Raw genomic sequence first — 18,997 nt, forward strand, 5'->3', positions numbered from 1 at the left:
TCAATGCACTCATGTTTGTACTTTTGGACTTGCTCCCCACCCACCACTTTCAGTGTGTTCATGACCTCAGTCCAATCACAAAACACCCATCCGCACCCCTCTGATTTGTTAAATTCAACCTCTTTGAATTCTCAACACTTAAAATGAACTCTAAAAATAATCCCCCAGCTCTGCCAAGATGCCGTGGAATTCATGAGTGACGCTGTTTTTTTTTTCCTCGAATAAATGAGTCATGCCCTTTGTGAGTTGAGCGCTGGCTCTCCTCGAACTGAATATTCGCAATCAACCATCGGAGAAGTGCGAAAGACAGGCTTGTTCGGTCGTCTTTTCAGGGGAGAACGGAAAGAAAGGAATAATAGGGAATGTTTTTGTTGCGCTGCTGTCGTCCGTCACTATTGGTTGCTTTTGATTCGCATTTAGCTGTCCTCAAAGTGGACAGAAATAGCAACGATTGCTTGTACTCTAGGATGAATTGGGAGGCGTTTGCTTGGGCACTAGTGAGCTACAGAAAGAGTAGATTGAGTGTTGAGAGAAAGAGGTGTACACAGCTTATTGTCATCATGCAAAAAGCCTTTTATACTATGCAGAGATTGAGTGTTTCCACCCGCTCTCACCACAAAGTACTCTGGTGGACAGTAGCAAACTCCTACCACAAGAAAGTGGGAAGGCATCACACATGCACATACACATTCCTCAACATATACTGATGATGCATAAATGTTTTCTCCGTGGGTCCCGACTTTTCGCTCCGTTTCGAGAGGGATGGCGACGGAGGGGGTGAGGGGATGGATGAAGATGAAGAGGTGGCTGGAGAGGTGGAGTAGAGTGACAGGTAGACGGGCCGATGAAGGGAAGGAGGCCGAGAGAAAGATGGAAAGAGAGTTAATGGTCACACAAAAAAGACAGAGGAGCGAGGCACTGAGCCACAACGAGAGGAAAAAGTGGCAGGGACTGCAATTAGGATAGAGAGGGAGAGAGACAGAAGAATAGAGACAGACGGGTGGATGAGATAAAGTGCTTGGAGGCACATCAATAGATGGAGGAGTTTTGAGACTGAGCTTTACAACCAAAGTTGCTGACATTTTTTCCCCTATGATAGCCAACTTGTAAGACTTCATTTGCACATGGTATTAAAGGGGAAGTAAGTAAGGTTTTCCTGCCCCACAGCACAAAATGTCCATAATGCATCTGGGGGGATTGATAGGGTTGTAGGCAGTGCTAAATTTATAAATTATGAGGTCCTGGAACCCGAAGGGGTCGGTGTTCGTGCGAGTCGGTCTGGAGGGAAAAGGTTCCGGAACATCAAGACAACAAGTGCATTGGACTGGTGGTGCTCAGTACAGCCATATAGCTTACTGTAGACCTAACAGCCTAAACATGACTAAATGACCGACTATATTACCTTAGAGCTCCGACTACTGGGGACCTATAACAATATTTGATTATTGCATAGGCTACATAATGCTCATTTTGTCCAAAACGATGGGTTTTTACAAACCTGCCCTTCAAGTAGTGGACTAAAGATATAACTGCACTGTTCACAACATAAACATGCCCACATAGGCTACTTGGCTATGAGATATCCTAATCATACATAAACACATCAAGGAAACTGCAATGGCTTCAACCATTTACCAGACAAATTCTGGCTCGAGTAGTTACGCATTAATATTCAACACAAATACTTTCATAGGATATCTACTTTGAACGTAGGAAACAATGTCAGCGATTAATGAAATTACAGCAATAAAACGTATCATGGTCATGCCATGCAGCTAGAAGTCAACCTAAATGCGCACACTCAGCTGGACCGCGCTGGTTTTGAAATGCCCACATGTGGCGCTTACAACCAATTATATTACCAATTATTTCGGGACACTCAACATGACATGCGCAATTGCCCACATATTTAACTGTGGGGCTTACAGGTCTGCACTCCAAATAATTTCTGTTTTTATCTATGCAAATATGAATTTAGATGTTATTGTCCCAGCAGAGAACTGTAACACGTTTACAAACAAAAACACCCATGCTTACCTTGTCTAATTTTCCAAAATAGTCCACACAGCTGACATATAAAGGACAGCAAATTCAACTATCTTTTAACCATGACACTGTCTGAAGTTTACCATAACACACTCTACAAAGCAGCTCACTCATTTGATATGATTACTATGCGCTTGCTGCTACTTTCTAATAGGGTAATCACCTGTCTTCATATGGAAATGAGCCAATTAGGTTTTTGGAAGGGAGTGGAAAGGAAAGAAGAGTCAACTATTGGGATTATTACATGGGCAGACAAAAAAAACCTTTCATGCCACCAGAGGTGCCGGTTCCACGCAAATAAGTACCGGAATGCAGGTAGTCCAAAACCGCGAGTTTCCGGATCCTGTTCCGGCAGGATCCGGCACAAATTAAGCACTGGTTGTAGGTGCTGAGATTTATTGATGACATTTTTACCCACGGCGATGACATTTCCTGTGGTGATGGTGTTTCTAGTCATGGTGATATAGTTGCTACCCATATTGACAATTCTACCCCTGGTAATGATGTTTCTGCCCATGGTGATGGCGTTTCTTCCTGCGGTGATAGCATTACTACCCATAATAATGACATTTCTACCTGTGGTGATGACGTTTCTACTGATATTGACGATTCTGCCCTTGGTGATGATGTTTCTACTCATGGTGACAATGTTTCTACCTGCGGTGATGACGTTTCTATCTGCGGTGATGACGTTTCTATCTGTCGTGATTACATTTCTTTCTGCCGTGATGACATTTCTATCTGTCGTGATGACGTTTCTATCTGCGGTGATGACGTTTCTATCTGCGGTGATGACGTTTCTATCTGCGCTGATAACGTTTCTACCTGCGGTAATGATGTTTCTATGCAAGGTGAGAAGGTTCATACCCATACTGATGACACTTCCACCCATAATGATGACGTTTTTACCCGTGGTGTTGACGTTTCTACCTGTGGTGATGACATTTCTACCCTTGGTGATGATGTTTCTACTCTTGGTGATAATGTTTCTACCCATGGTGATGACGTTTCTACCGGCGGTGATGATGTTTCTACCCAAAATGATGACGTTTTTACCAGTGGTGGTGACGTTTCTACCTGTGGTGATGACATTTCTACCCATATTGACAATTCTACCCTTGGTGATGATGTTTCTACTCTTGGTGATAATGTGTCTATCCATGGTGAGGATGTTTCTACCCAAAATTATGACGTTTTTACCGGTAGTGGTAATGTTTCTACCTGTGGTGGTGACATTTCTACCTGTGGTGATGACATTTACATCTATGGTGATTAGGTTTCTAATGACGTTTCTACCCTTAATGATGGCGTTTCTACCCGTGATGATGACATTTTTATCCATAATGATGACATTTTTACCCATAGTGATGATGTTTTTACCCATAATGATGAGGTGTCTACCCATAATGATATTTGATATATATATATGATATTTCAACCCACAACAATGATGTTTCTACCCGTAGTGATGACGTTTTTATCCATGGTAATGCTGTTTCTACCCATGGTAATGACGTTTCTACCCACGGTCATTGATAACGTTTTTAGGCAAGGTGATGACATAGGTGATGTATAGGTTGCCAGTGGTGTATAGGTTACCTCATTTAATCCCAGATCTCTGTTCTCCTCACTGTATAGCTGTGACCAGGACTTTACTGTACTTAATGGGAACCACAAGAGACACAAAAACTCTCTCCACTCACCATCCTTGCCCTTCTAACTCCAGACACTGATTCATCGTGGTCAGCCATGCAGAAATTTGGAAGAAAATCCGCACATCATAAATCATTATGCCACTCAATTATGTATGAGCCAATGACTTATTCATTGCTGATTCATATTTGGACTATAACCATTACCCCGGTGCCACTGAGGCCTGTCGTAGCATTAATGATTCATACAAAACAATCCATATTATTCATTCATCAATGCTTTTACAGTCATTTATCATGCCCATAGGCTCAACAGTCACTTAAACTTGTCAGAGTTGAAACAGCTTTGGTGTTTCAGATGTGTCTGTGTTTGTGCAATGTGGATTTTGCGGTAATTTGAGGTGATATTGTAGATTTTGTAAGGGAGTCTTTCAAATAGCGCATATTGGCAAGATCAAGAGACTTTGGCCAATATAGAGAAGTCAGTCGACAAAGGCAAAAGAAAGTTGACAAAAACTGTCTCTCATGTTTAAGGTTTCCATAACTCTTTTGAGTGCCTATCAAAATGCAGAGACTTTCAGTATATTCTGCTTGTGATTTTGTTAAAAATAAAAGAAAACTCCAACTAGAGGACAAACTATGTCATAGTTTATGGAAGGCCCTATTGAGAAGTTGAAAAAAAGGGAGAGCCGGTTTCGATACTTTGCCACCCAGGGCGTGTGGCGTCCCGTTGCCTTCCAAACATAAGGGAGATTTACTGGGGCCATAACTTTCCCTTCTGCCATCTCTCTCCTTCTGACACTTTTATGGATGACCCCTAGCATGACTTATCCAGGCTCATCCATCAAATGGAGGCTCGGAATGGAATGGCTTACGGACGCCATTAAAACCATTATGGCCCGATAACAATCTCCTCACTTCGTCCTCATTTCAGCCATAAAGAAGTTTCATTCATTTTCCACTCATTACCATTCCATATTTCAGCAAAATTGCAATGGCTACTTCTCTGGGTGACTGTAATCAAGTATTGAACCTGTTGCTGTATATCACCACTCAACAAATTGTAAAAGACAGTGGCATGATTTTACTGTTAGCGGATTTCAATTCCAAAAACATGCTTTCTCACAAAATGATTTAGGTGATTACATAGCAAAATACATTTTAAAACCTGCCAATGTTGATTTGTTTTCCTAGTTGCATTCTGCCTTTCCTCTACTTTTCTTTTACACTTGCTCGTCTGTCTGCCATCTGAAACGGGACGATGTTCTTATTCTGGCGGGTTCTGTTCTCGCCCCTGCAGGTGTGTTTCCTCATGAGTGAACTAGCGTGGTTCCTCTCGGCGTCCCAGGGGTTTACGCATTATCCATGCACACCGATAAGGCTTGTTTGCCCTGGCGGTGGGCCATAAATGGAGAGAGAGGCAGGGATGCTCGCTCACCTTGGGGTAAAGACGTCGCAGACAAGATGTAGTTTGACTTTGCCAGCCCCTAAGGTAGATGAAACAAAATTGGAAAACTTTACTTTGAACTAAGGAGGTGCCATAGCTGTCGGACGTACTCAATAGTGGTGGTATGTCATTTTTAGGCCAGCATCAACTTTTTGTACACCAGTTATATATTGAATATTTCCTTTGAGTACTAAAATCACTGGGGACACATCTGTCAAGCATGGATACCGAACCTTTAGATCAGTGGTTCTCAATATGGGGTCCGGGGACCACCAGGGGTCCTTGGGGGGGTTCCAGGGGGTCCCCAGCAAATTGATCAATTGTCTAACTTCACTATTATGAATGTAGAAGAATGACTATTTTGATCATAGTTTCACTGTTATCCCTCTACCTACAATACAGATAGTCATGGAATTCTGGACAAAATCATATCTGGCAATAAAAGTATTCTCAGATCTGGGTCCGAGAGACAAAATCTAATCAAATGGGGCTCCGTAGCTCTAATGTGGACTAAATTAGGGGTCCTTGATATGAAAAAGGTTGAGAATCACTGTTTTAGACGCAGTAGACACCCGTGACACTGCTTGTGAAGTTAGAGTATAGCTCTTCTCTAGCATCCCTCTTCCTTTCCTGCATAAAATCTGAGGATCTCCTTTCATTCAAAACTTTTCTATCTCCCATATTGGATATGTTACCACAGAGATAGTACCACCCCCCCCACCACCACCACCACCACACACACACACACTCTACTCATCTCCCTACACCCTCATCCAAAACTTATTCGCTAAGTGTGGGTTCCCCATCTCATTACGTATTAAGGAGCTGGGTGGAAAAGGGTCTGGATGGGCCCTTTGTTGAAAAAAGCGCTCACGTTAATTAATAATTGATCATTGCCCTATCATTGGAGGTGTTTTTGGGAGGTAGGGCTATCTGCAATGTCAGGTTGTCGTGCCAACAGTGAGATAAGATATCAGGGGGTTGTCTTAGGAGTATGGAAGCTCTCCCAAGGGAGTTTTGGTGAGGTCTGGTTTCTGAGATAGCTTGTGAATGGAATGGTACTCAACGTTACCTTACTTTTGACCGGCCAAGACAAAGTCACATCTTGTCTGATATAATAACTGGGTTTTTTTTAGGGCCAATACTGACACTGATATTTTTTGACTGAAGCTGCCAATATCTTTATATTTGACAATTTTTGCGCCAAGAAATAAAGGAAAATATAGCTGCAAACGGCGATTGAGGGGTCCAAACACACTTTGAAAACATAATGGAAGGTTGACATGGTAGATAGACAGACACACATAGACAAGTTTTGTGATGATTGGACATGATTGGGCAGTTGATTAGTTAGCTAATTTTGTGTTAGCCCATGACTTTTGTACAGTTTATCATTTGATTGAAGCCATATATTCATCGCACATTGTTTTTGAAGCCTCATACTAATATGGATAGCAGTACTGATATTTTGGTATTGAAGATGCTGACAGCCAATAGGCCTATTTTGTGCTGATATTCAGTATCTTTAAATTTGACCATTTTCATACAGGGATTAAGGGTTTCTCCTTGAGTTTTACTCATATTATGGAAAAACCTCTGAAACAGCATTCAGACCATCATGGGTCACTAAAACACAACATTGAAACCCAGACTAATGAAATTATTTTAGGGTTAGTAGCTCAGGTAAGTACGGAAGCGTAATGCATTCACTTGAGAAAAAAAAAAATTGCCCTGTTTTTCTGAATTAACAAGACAATTATCTCAGAATTCGGAGAAAAGTTTTCATGGAAAAAAATAATTCTGCTCTGTTTTTCTGAATTAACAAGATAATTATCTCAGAATTCTGAGAAAAGTTTTCATGGAAAAAAAATAATTCTGCCCTGTTTTTCTGAATTAATGAGATATCTCAGTTTTATTTTGAATGGGCTTTCCGTCTGAACAACTACCAAGTCCTGAGGTGCCTGCGCAAAGTTGACAAACTAATAACAATACCATCTATATTACTTAAAGACACGAGTATCTCCCAATGTTTCAAACCAAAAGCAAAATAAAACTGGATTAAACTAAACAGGCGGGACATGTTTGCTTCCATGAAATCAAGCTCTCAAGTAGGAATGAGAGCATCTCTTGGGATTTTGAGATACTGTATCTCATTAATTCAGAAAAACAGCAGAATTTCTTTTTCCCGTGAAATGTTTTCTCCGAATTCTGAGATAATTATCTGGTTAATTCAGAAAAACAGAGCAGAATTTGTTTTCTCAAGTGAATGCATTACGCTTCCGTAGGTAAGAGACAGGTAAGAGCAGGTCATCCCAGGTTGAGTCTGAATGCTGAATGTTGAGATATTTATCATTCATTTTCATGTTTTACTGTTAAATATTCCTGAAAAGGCACACTAAAGCACACTCTGTTCTCGCTCATTGCAAGTGAAACTGGTTCATTTTATGTGGGTGAAGTCTTCTTTGAGGAAGTGATGCCTGAGGTGTCTGTGTACAGAAGATGAAAGCGGCAGCCATTTTACTTCTACGTTTCTTTTTCCTTTTTCTTTTTTTTTTCCCTTCGGTGGGAGCTTTATTGAGTATGCAGAGCACACGGCTGCTGCTCTCACCCAGAGCCTGGTAGTGTTTTAGCGGCTGATGGATTCAGCCGCGGTGTGGCTAAGCTCACAGTGTCTAGCATCTCTGCTTAAGAGACAGCGAGTTAATTGAAGATGATCTCACAGATAAGTACTCCAGACTGGACTCTTTTTTTCCTGTACTCCCCCATAGCTCTCTTGCGCCCTTCCCTATCTCCTCCCCATCTTCTTTCTTCTTTCTGCAGTTCTGTATTTTTTCTCCTCTATTTTCCTCTCCCTCTCTGTCACCATGGCCCCAAATAGACTCGGTACAACTCATCCTGGCTCTCTCCTCTTCCTCTTTTCCCCCTCCCTCCATGGCCTAATCTTTGCTTCTCTTTGCCTGATCACAAGCATAACCACTGTATCACAGGGCGGCCATTTGACAGGAAATGGCAATTTCACTGGCAAGATTAGGCCTTTGATGTTGTTGGATGATAGCTATCAGCAGTCTCCCTTTACTTCTGTCGTAGCCGGCATTCCTCACTGTCACAGGGTCTAATATTTCTGATGGTCCTTCTTATTTTCTGGACAGCATGGCTCTTTTGTTGTTGTTGTGTCAATCAGTGTCTGGGGAGGCCCAAAATTATAAGACGGTGCCCTGCACAAATTTTGATTATTATTTTATTGTTTTGATGTACGTAAATAGCAATAGCATATCTGGAAATTATATGATGCTGTACTCTTGCTTATGTTTTACCAGATGCCTAAAAACCACGTTGTGAAGGTAATAATGATACCCAAGTGATATTTCTTGACTGAATTTGAGTCAATGGCATGCTAACTTACGGTGACCAGAGGTTTGTCCGGGATTGTCCCGGTTTCAAGATGGGCGTCCCGAGTCCCGACAAATATCTGTAAAACACTAAAATGTCCCGGTTTTCAACATTCACTACCAAATTGTCCCGGTTTTCACCACAATTAAAATAATAATAATGGTGTTATACTTGTTACATAGATGTTTATCATGTTCTGCCCCGCTCATTATTACCTAACCCAATCAAAAAACATAAACAATGCACCACATAAACTATGTTTTGGTGGATTTTTGGAGACAAAACATAATTTTTGGTTTGCTGAGGCTCTGTCCATGGTGTTGAAAGGTGCAGTCACTAGGTGTGCTAAGCCCTGAAATAATTGTCCCTCATCCTGATGAAAACGCCTATGGTACGTGCATAAACACATACATGTGCGCGTGCATGAACGTGCGGTACACTTGAAAATGCGATCACCCTATGCTAACTCCACTGCACTGACTCTGAAATGCGCTCCACTGAACACCTCTCCTCTCTTTTTTCCCTTCCGCCACAGCGAGGGAAGAGAACGTGGCCACCTTCCGCGGCTCCGAGTACTTCTGCTACGACCTCTCCCAGAACCCCATCCAGAGCAGCAGCGACGAGATCACGCTCTCCTTCAAGACGTGGCAGCGCAACGGCCTGATCCTCCACACGGGCAAGTCGGCCGACTACGTCAACCTGGCGCTGAAGGACGGCGCCGTGTCCCTCGTCATCAACCTGGGCTCCGGAGCCTTCGAGGCCATCGTGGAGCCCGTCAACGGGAAGTTCAACGACAACTCGTGGCACGACGTCAAAGTGACCCGCAACCTCCGCCAGGTAAGGCACCGAGGGCGAAGGGTGGAGAGTGAAGAGGGAGCGCTGTGGTCTGACGCAAAGCTGTTGATCTTTAAGGATGATTTTGTGATGTATAGTTAGTTGACTGTGTCGTGAAATGGGTCAGTTGTCAGCTGTATGAGAATAATATATCTTTCCATCTCCTACTGTTTTATTTTTTTTCTTTCTTTCTTTCGTTAAAGGAATAGTTCACCCAAAAATGAAAATTCTGTCATCATCTACTCACCTTCATGCCAAATGAAACACAGGTGAAATTTGTTAGTCCATATAACACACAGGGAGGCTGCCAGCACAACTTGGTAGCAGCCTTCTTCAAAACAACTGAAGTCAATGGGGACCTGTTCTTTAGAGTTCCAAAACAAAAACAGCCAAACAATCACACTGTGAATAGAAAGGCCTATACACCATTATTTGTTGCAAATCAATCAGCTGTAATTAAGATTTGCACTAGATTATGGTGTAAATATACTGTAGGTCTTTTTGGAACTCTGAAGAACTGGTCCCCACTGACTTCAGTTGTTTTGGAGAAGGCTGCTATGGAGTTGTGCTGGCAACCTCCCTGTGTGTTATATGGACAAACTTCACCTGTGTTTCAACTGGCATGGGGGTGAGTAGATGATGGCAGAATTTTCATTTTTAGGTGAACTATTCCTTTAAAGCTAAAAGTTAGAATTTCCCAGTATTTACATACACTTTCTTGATTGGAGGAGCGCCAATTTCCAGGTCTGATTTTCTCACTGTCTGCCATCTCGGCCTCTTCTCCATCTGTGAAGAAGTCATCACCCATTTCATGGTTTTAGAGGGCCATTTCCTTGCTCTCTTCATCTTCTCTCCTCCTCCCTTGCTCTCTCTCTCTCTCTCTCTCTCTCAGTGGGGAGACATTTTATGGTATGATCTGGGGAGAGGCTCCAGTCAACCAAGACCTCTGCTGTTTACCCACGACTGATCTCGGTTCAGCTGTACAATTTCTCACCGACCTGCATTTTGAAATATGCTAATAGGCACACTTCCTTTTTCCACCACCACCTCTTCAGTGGAAGTGTTTGGATTACTGCTTTTGTATTTTGCGGGTGGATAGTCGGGTTATCTCGGATCTTACTACCAATGTTTGTGGAAATGCTAGCAAACATTGCTCTAATCCGCTGGGTAAAATGTAATAATTGAAATGGCAGGGTAGGGAATTTTCAATTTATCCTCCAACTGAAAAGTAAGGCTGGGTATTGGCAAGGACCTCACGATACGAAACGTATCACGATACATGGGTCACGATATGATTGTATCACGATACATTGCGATACGATACATATTGCGATACCTACATACCTACATAATTTACTGAAAATTTAAAAATGGAGCTGAAAATACAACTTGCTGTGTACCACCTGTACATCACATTATATTGATAACTCAGCGGACAAATTGAGTCAAAACTATTTAATTCAAAGGGAATTGAGGGAAATTTAAGGACATTTTCAATCCGTTTAAAACATGAATAATTTCTTTTAATGTATCGACACGAGGGGCTGGAAAATCGATACAGTATCATGGAAAAAAATATTGCAATACTCAGCTGTATCGATTTTTTTGCACAGCCCTACTGAAAAGGGTGAAGTCGAATCGTAGAGAGCTTTGTCTCTTTACCCAAAAGGGGTTGTAGGAAATGTGGGTTCATGTGTGTTCTTCCATGGCTTTTTGAGATTTTAGTTATTTAACTAATGCTATGTTTGTAAAAACTAACCTCATCCAGTATCTTTTCTGTCTCAAGTTTACTTGAGGCTTATTAAAAGAAAACATCAGTACCTCCTTCCTTTTCTTTCACCATCTTTCTTTCAACTTTGCCTCTATTTTCCTACTTATCCTTTTTCTTTTGAAAAAAAAAAAACTTTTCTCAAGAGGCTCGTGACTCATGGAATGAATCATTTTACTAACAAATGTACTAACTCCCTTACTTTCCATCATTGGTTTTAATTTCATTTGCTTTAATTTATTAACAACCCCACTGTTCACTCTTTTAAATTCGTTTCTTCCCTGCCCCACTTTTCCGCAAAGCAATCAGGCATTGGACACGCTATGGTAAACAAACTCCATTGTCTGGTAGATATCATTCTTATTGTTATTTTTTTGGTTTGCCGTGTACTCCCTCCCCCTCTTCCTCTTTCTTTGACTTATCTCAAGATGCCATTCTCAAAAAATTAGGAAATGGGGTTGGTATTTCCTGGCTTTCACGTTGGCTTACTTCCTCTTCTCCCTCTTTCTTTCACCTGGGTCATCCACTCACAATGCTTCTGTCCTCCTTTTCTGCTTTCCTTTTTAACCTCTTGCTCTTTCTGAGTCGTCCGGAACTTTTTCTTCTCTAGGGTTTTACTGAAGCCTTTGCATTCCAGATTCTTGGGTCTAATTTTTTTTTGGTGATAATGATGATGTCGTGGAAACTGCCAGAAGCTTACCACAACAAAAAAAAGAGAAAGAAAAAGCAAAATCAACACGGGAGCTCTGACAATTGTTTCCTGTATACTATGTGCATGGCCTACTCCATGGACTCCTTGCACCTCTCACTTCCATCTTCATACACTTCCCTAAACATGTGAAAATATAATCCTTAAGGCAACCCACACTGCAGGAGAAATCAAACGGGATACCTAGCAATCACACTGAAACCAAGCAAACATTTGGCACCAATCTATACCAAATTACAAGATCACAGTCTGTGAGATTTGTCACACTTGACAAATAAGAGTCTATGAAGCAAATCGGGCAACAATGCAGACGGAGATAAACTGAAAAGGACAAATGGATAATTCCAATGAATGGATGTCGCATTCAAATTCCCAATAGATACCACTGGAGGGTTTAAGAGGACATGAAAAATCTCATTATGTAGCATGGTTCCTGTAAAGATACCTGCAAAATGTCCAACCGTTAATCTACATGGCATTGTAACAGCACTGGAAGTAGAGCCAAATTGTTTGTACCTGAGATTGCTGGAAACTAATGAAAGCTAAAATTCTTCTTATTTGCCTCTTACCATGGCAGAAAGTGACTAGGGTTGCATCTAATGACAACAACGGCAATAAGAGAAGGTAGGCCTATCCTGGATATTCTGACTTCTTAGAACCACGTTGGTAGCTCACTATTGCCATCCAATGTTTTGGAGGTTACACATACTACCAGTTCATTTTGTCACGTAGTAAACTCTTGGGCGATACAACATATAAATATTAAATAATAATCTTGATCCTTCAATACATCAATATCATGAAGTACAGTGTGGATGCCTAGATGTTGTTGTAGATGGAGGGAGAATGAGAGATGAGTTAAATTCACAAACAGTCCATTTTATTATTATGATGTCAATATGGGTGCGCTGTGAGTGTACACATTTTTTAGGATGTTCCACCAGTAAATCTTTGTTCTTTTTGGTGTGATGCCTCTATTGCAAAGTACATGTATTTTGCAATTGTACTTGAACATAGGGCTGGATGATAATTCAATATTATCGTTTATCGTCTTTCAGTGGAATCATATCGTGATATGAAGATATTTTGATATCGTGACACACATTTCTGCTGTCTGAATTGATGATGACAAGCAAATTTTACTTAAAAACTCTGATAAAATGAGGTATAGGAATATTATTTGAATATTTCTGTTTTGTTTGACATCACACCTAACATTACCATTCGGTTCAATGAGATGAACATTAATTTAATTATTTAATGTGATTTTGCATACATTAACCATATCGTGATATATATTGATATTGAGAAAAATCCTTATGATTATCATGATATTGATTTCAACCATATTGCCCAGCCCTACTTGAACACATCTTTTGCTGAGAGCGCAATGGTTTTCTTGACATTTCTTGATAATGGTTTTCTTGACCTGGCCAAGTAATCAGTGAGTCATCAACCCCCACATTATGGTCATTTTGTACTATGGGGCAGGAAAAAATGTATTTCCCCTTTAATATTCATCATTTTAAAAGTATATCATGAGCAACATTATTATTCAATATTCATATTTTGTGTCGCCCAATTGTTTACTACTTGCCTGATTGAATAGTCAAATAGTTTGTATAACAATAGATGGTGATATGGTGATATGATAGTGAGCTACCAACCTGAGAGGGCTGGTGCCTAGGAGTGCTGTTGGCTGCAGACAGATGATATTGGAATAGGAGTAGGGCTTAAGGATATAGTTTCAGTACGACTGTTACTTAAGCTAACCAGCAGGCTAGTGTATTTAGCTTGCTGGCATCTACAGCTTCAGCTACGGCTACTCACCCATTTGTTTGTCTTTACCATGGCCTCAGATGGCACACAGTAGTATTTAATACCCCATCTTAGCACCTGGTACAGTGTCCCCACTGGTCCTGGAATTCCTGGAATATCATGGAGTTTTGAGAGGTGTATTCCATACAGGGAAGTCAGGGAATTTAATAAATTGTCTGGAATTTTAAAACACATTCATCGCATTAGATGCTTTTCAGCCCAGTTGCAGTGGAAACCAGACTGAACAACATGTTTAGGTCATGGAAATGCCAGGGAAAGTCTTCTTAAAAAATCATGGAATCTTTAATTAAGGTCACAATGGGAACCCAGCTGTTACTGAGACAGCCAATTCTGGAGAAAATGTTTTTGAAGATCAAAGATCTTCTCCATAATTAGTTTTTTTTTATGGTAAGGGCAATATTCTGGCTCACAGATGGATATCCTGCAGTGTGGGACTGCTTTTACTAATGTCCTCTGCCATCCCCTTGTGTTTGTGCTGCATGTTTGCCGTAGTATTTTTGTGATGTGTAACCCTCCTACTAACTCAACCCTCTGTTTTATTTTGTTTGTTTCTTTTTTTTGGTTTGGCCTGTGTGTGTTTTTGTCTGACCCTGGCATGGTCCTTTAGGCTGATAAAGGGCAGCTGCCATGGCTTTGTGGTTTCTTTCCTCCCTCAATTTGATTTATGTAGAAAGCAAACAAGATCATACAATATAGTAGACCCCACGTGGCTTGTGCGTAATTAGTGCTAGTTGGACATGTGAAAACTAATGCATGCTTGTCAGTGTCTGGACTAATAGATTGTCACTCGAAAATCACATAATAAGCATCTTTGTTTTGACATTCTACTAACCCTTCATACCTAGCGACAATTCAAATTCCCACAAAAATAGCATCTACTAACCTGCATCAAAGATAAAGAAAATGTTCGGCTGGCAGATTTTCTTTATCTGTTCTGTCTGATCCTCTGTGGCACCATAACACTGGTGAACACAACCTGCCAGTCCAGAGATTCAAATTCAGATAGACCTGAGTGAGGTAAAAAAAAAAAGCATCTTCTGCAGTACTGTAGGCCTCCTCCTTCCCTTAAAGTGCAGGAAAGTCAACGTCTTTTTTCCGCCCTCACTGTTTACTTCCCATTGTCAGGTGACAATATCGGTGGACGGGATATTGACCACCACAGGTTACACCCAGGAAGACTACACCATGTTGGGCTCCGATGACTTCTTCTACGTGGGTGGAAGCCCCAGCACCGCAGACCTGCCTGGATCTCCAGTCAGCAACAACTTCATGGGCTGCCTCAAAGAGGTAAAAGTGCCTTTCTTTGCTGACGATTCAGTGTTTATGTTTGTTGTGAATCCATCATTTAAGCAATGCGGGGTGGTGATGGCTTGCTAAACAGAACATCATGTCCAATTAAATTTCCAAATGTGCAGGCGAATTTGCTTTTAAAGGCTCAATTCTTAGTAAAACTTTGGTTATTGTTTTACCAGTTGGTTCTCTAACTTTTTTCGTCCATGCGGCTTTAAACCCGCGATAAGCGATTTCAGGCCCTGTAACCAATCCTGAAACTAACAAGTGCTAACAAGTACTAACAGTGGAGATTTCCGTGAGACGTAATGATATAAACAAATAGCCGCACACACGGATCAGCTGTGTTGTTTCAACTCTTTTCTAAAGCTTGTTGTCAAATTTGTCCCAAGTCGTTGCTCCTCCCAACCCATTCAATAGCTTTTCCTTTTTTTTAAAACTAGCTTGTCTCCTCCCTCACTGTTTGAAAGTGGCGCTCTACCCCTCATGCCTGAAATTTTTTTTGGTAATGGCAGAATCCATGAAGCGAGCGAGTAAACTTGTTCAACTAGTAAACTTGCTACCTCTTCACTTCCGTCGCCCAGTAGTTTTGCTGTGTGTGTTTACAAAATGTGTTGTGGTTTTGGCCATGTTACGGAGCCCCTAAAGTCCAGAAAGGTGATATTTTTTTTATCTTGTGCGCACAAGATATTATCTTGTGGGAACAAGTTATTATCTTGTGTGCACAAGATAAAAAAATATCACCTTGTGAGCACGAGTTAATTATCTTGTGCGCATAAGATAATAACTTGTTCCCACAAGATAATTAACTTGTGCGCACAAGATAAAAAAATATCACTTTTCGGGACTTTAGGGGCTCTGTAACATGGCCATTTGTTTAAAATTACATTTTTTCTTTAACGTTGAACTGAAAAGCTTTTTCAAATTTGAGGAATTTTTTTTTTTGACAAATAATCTTGCGCAAATGTTGCACAGGTTTGTGGAATTACCCATTGCACAGAAAGGGCACCTTTACTGTGATGTTACACTTTACATACATGTGTAAAGTGTCACTCAGCTAAAGCTTGGATTTGGTGTGGATGACATTACTAGGGCAATTCTCATGACCGATGACCAAGTTTCAAAATGGAACTGATGTCTAGCTTTCACTGACATCACAATGTTTTCACAATGTTACCTCTATATTCTTAAGTCTGTATATTGTTTCTGTGGGTTTGCTTGGCAATAACAAAGGTCTCTATAATACTTGCAGCATGGTAACTAATACAAGATGGTAACTGTAATGATCCCAATGGGGGTGGGGGGTGAGGGTATTAAACGTAATGCAACTGACAGTTACAAAATTTGAATGTATTAAACAAATTTAAATACAAGAATGAAAATTATGAAAATATGAATTACAGCATATATGCAGGGTGTGCAGTATATGCAGGGTGTGCAAACTAACAGCAGTAGAACATACTAATTTAAGTAATTTAAGTAAAATAAGTATGTTATGAAAATATACAAAAGAAAAAATATACACAGTGTGAAAATAAATTATAATAATAAAAATATAAAGTATATATGCAATATCTAACAAATGAGAAAAAAAATATTCAGAAAATAAAGCAAGTTTAGCTAGCCAGGATGTTTTCCTAATGGATAACAATCAGAGAAAGGCTGCAATCGCATTAAATGTTATCTTTACTGTTATATCTATATATTGTTTCTGTGTATTTGCCTAGGCTACTATGGGAGCTGACATTAATCACTTATGATATAGACAGCAATGCAGTTTCTGCAAAGCAATCAGAAGAGATTGCTGACCAGTTCCATTTGGATTTCAAAGTCCATTAGCCAAGACTGCCAGTAATTCTGGCCAGCATCCTACTGTGGTCTGATTGTTGACCAGACAGTTTCCAAATGTATTTTCAATACTGATAATCATCAGCTTTTTGTAAAAGACTTAGGCTCCATTGAAAAAAACATGATGAAATACACAGAAGCATGACCCAATAGCACTCCATCATGTTTTAATCAATATTACTGGTGGTTCAGCGATGTAAGCAGTAGAAACTGAGTTATGGAAGAGCAATTAAAGACTTGAATTTGAATGCTATATTATTTCACAAGGTTTCTAAAATCGGCCCAAATTGGGTTTTGGTGTGCTCATGATCGAATCAGGTTACCTGTGAAAATGGCATGAGAACTGAGGATTGCTTTTGAAATGGCTGAAGTCTAAAAGTTTCTATTTTAAAGCTGAACTAGGCAAGATTTTCATATAAAAATCCAGCTGTCTATCCAGTTTAAAATCTTAAAATCTTCCTATCAAGTGTTGACATCCCTGCCAGATCCACTAAATCACTATGAATCGTGATGTAATCAGTTTGTTTATTATCAAGGTTTGATTTTAGGTAATATGCCTCGCCTGATCTTTTCTTTTTCATGTGGCATTTGTCACTGCAGCATTCATATTGAAGGTGCAAGACTTCAATATTCAATATTTTGAAGAAAAACATTGAAACATGCCCTTCCTGTACTTCCTATGATATATTATATAGTACATAGCTATAGCATTAGCTGAGGGTTTGTGCCCCACAATTTGAAAAAAAACATTGGACATTAGTCATTTCTATAGAAGAAGGTATATCTCCTTTGAGAATTTCCCCATAGTTTGTATTAGTGCGCGTACATTGCATATGCTAATATTCTAAGGGGATAGCAATGCAAAAATGCCATACCTGGAGGATCTGATTCAATCAAGGCCAAATTCAATAAATCTATCTGACAGGCTGAGACAGAGTAGAGGCTTTTCTATTGTATTTCTATATGTCGAGCCTTCTAATGGAATTCACCACAGTGGTACATTTGGGTCTTCGGGGTATTTGATTTTGTTTTCCAATTGTCGATAAATGATACGATGATGGTTTTTGTTTGGTCTGGTTGCTCCGGCTCAGGTGACGTCTCATAATGGGATTTTGGGGTGAATGAATGTCTGCACCTGGGTGTTGATTAGAAGAGGCTGATAGGCAGAAAGAAAGAGAGAGATTGTCCCATGACCGCCTTGATTAGAGTTCAGGCTACAAAAAACCACGAGTGCATTTTGTAATCATGTCATTACCCGGCACAATCATGACATCATTTACCTCATTTAATGAGCTAGGAAGTAATTTCAATACTCCCTTCCACCACATACACAATGAGTCACTAACTCCATTAAGTCTCCTGTATGAAAAATGGTGGATTTCAGATTCGGTTTGTTGGTGATTGCATTATTATTTGGTACAGCATTAGAATATAAACTGTTTGTTCTATGGGACCTCCTTTGCTTTGAGTTGTTTTGATTGAACCAATTTCCAGGGTGTAACAGTGCACACACACACACACACACACACACACACACACACACACACACACACACACACACACACACACACACACACACACACATTGTTCCCTGGAGCTGGTGATGTCATTTCTTAGCGCTTGACTGGAGCTGGTTGCTGCAGTGTGGCAGCAGGGACCTGGCTTTCTCTGTCACTGTTCGACGGCGACACACACACACACACACACACACACACACACACACACACACACACGCAGTACACAGCATCATATGGGCCACGGGTAGAGGGAGGAAGTGGTGCAGTAGCCATTTAATCCCCCCTTGGCCTACTTCCTGCTCTGTGCCATGCTGGGCAGACTTGAGATTCACCGTACCCCCGTGACATATACACACACACACACACACACATCCAAATACGCAAGTGGGCGTGTGCGCAAACGTGAATCCTTTATTTAGATCCACAACATTACAGATATAACGCAGTGGTTCTCAAAGTGGGGTTCGGGGACCCCCAGGGGGTCCTTGAGGGGGTTCCAAGGGGTCCCCAGCAAAAAGGGGAATCATTTATTTTCACTATAATTCCATCCATAAGTAACACAATGACAGAATGTATGACTATTTTGGTCATGGGTTTCATACACTTTCTGTAATAAAACGTCTAAAAGCAAAAATCTTATCAGATGGGGCTCCGTGG

General features: G+C 40.6%; 1 protein-coding gene across 1 annotated transcript; it reads left to right on the plus strand.

Annotated features, from left to right (window-relative positions):
* Window positions 1-762: 762 nt before the first annotated feature.
* Window positions 763-14,972, plus strand: LOC139664876 (neurexin-3-like; the record flags this gene model as incomplete). Its single annotated transcript, XM_071543858.1, has 3 exons — window positions 763-832; window positions 9,071-9,372; window positions 14,811-14,972. Coding segments are annotated over exons 1-3 (534 nt in total), but the record flags the coding sequence as incomplete, so codon positions are not given.
* Between the last annotated feature and the right edge of the window lie 4,025 nt (window positions 14,973-18,997).

Source organism: Centroberyx affinis, unplaced genomic scaffold, assembly GCF_046629955.1.
Source record: "Centroberyx affinis isolate AG114_WGS23_722 - 3 ecotype Tasmania unplaced genomic scaffold, CSIRO-AGI_Caff_v1 ptg004387l_1, whole genome shotgun sequence".
NCBI classification, from domain to species: domain Eukaryota; kingdom Metazoa; phylum Chordata; class Actinopteri; order Beryciformes; family Berycidae; genus Centroberyx; species Centroberyx affinis.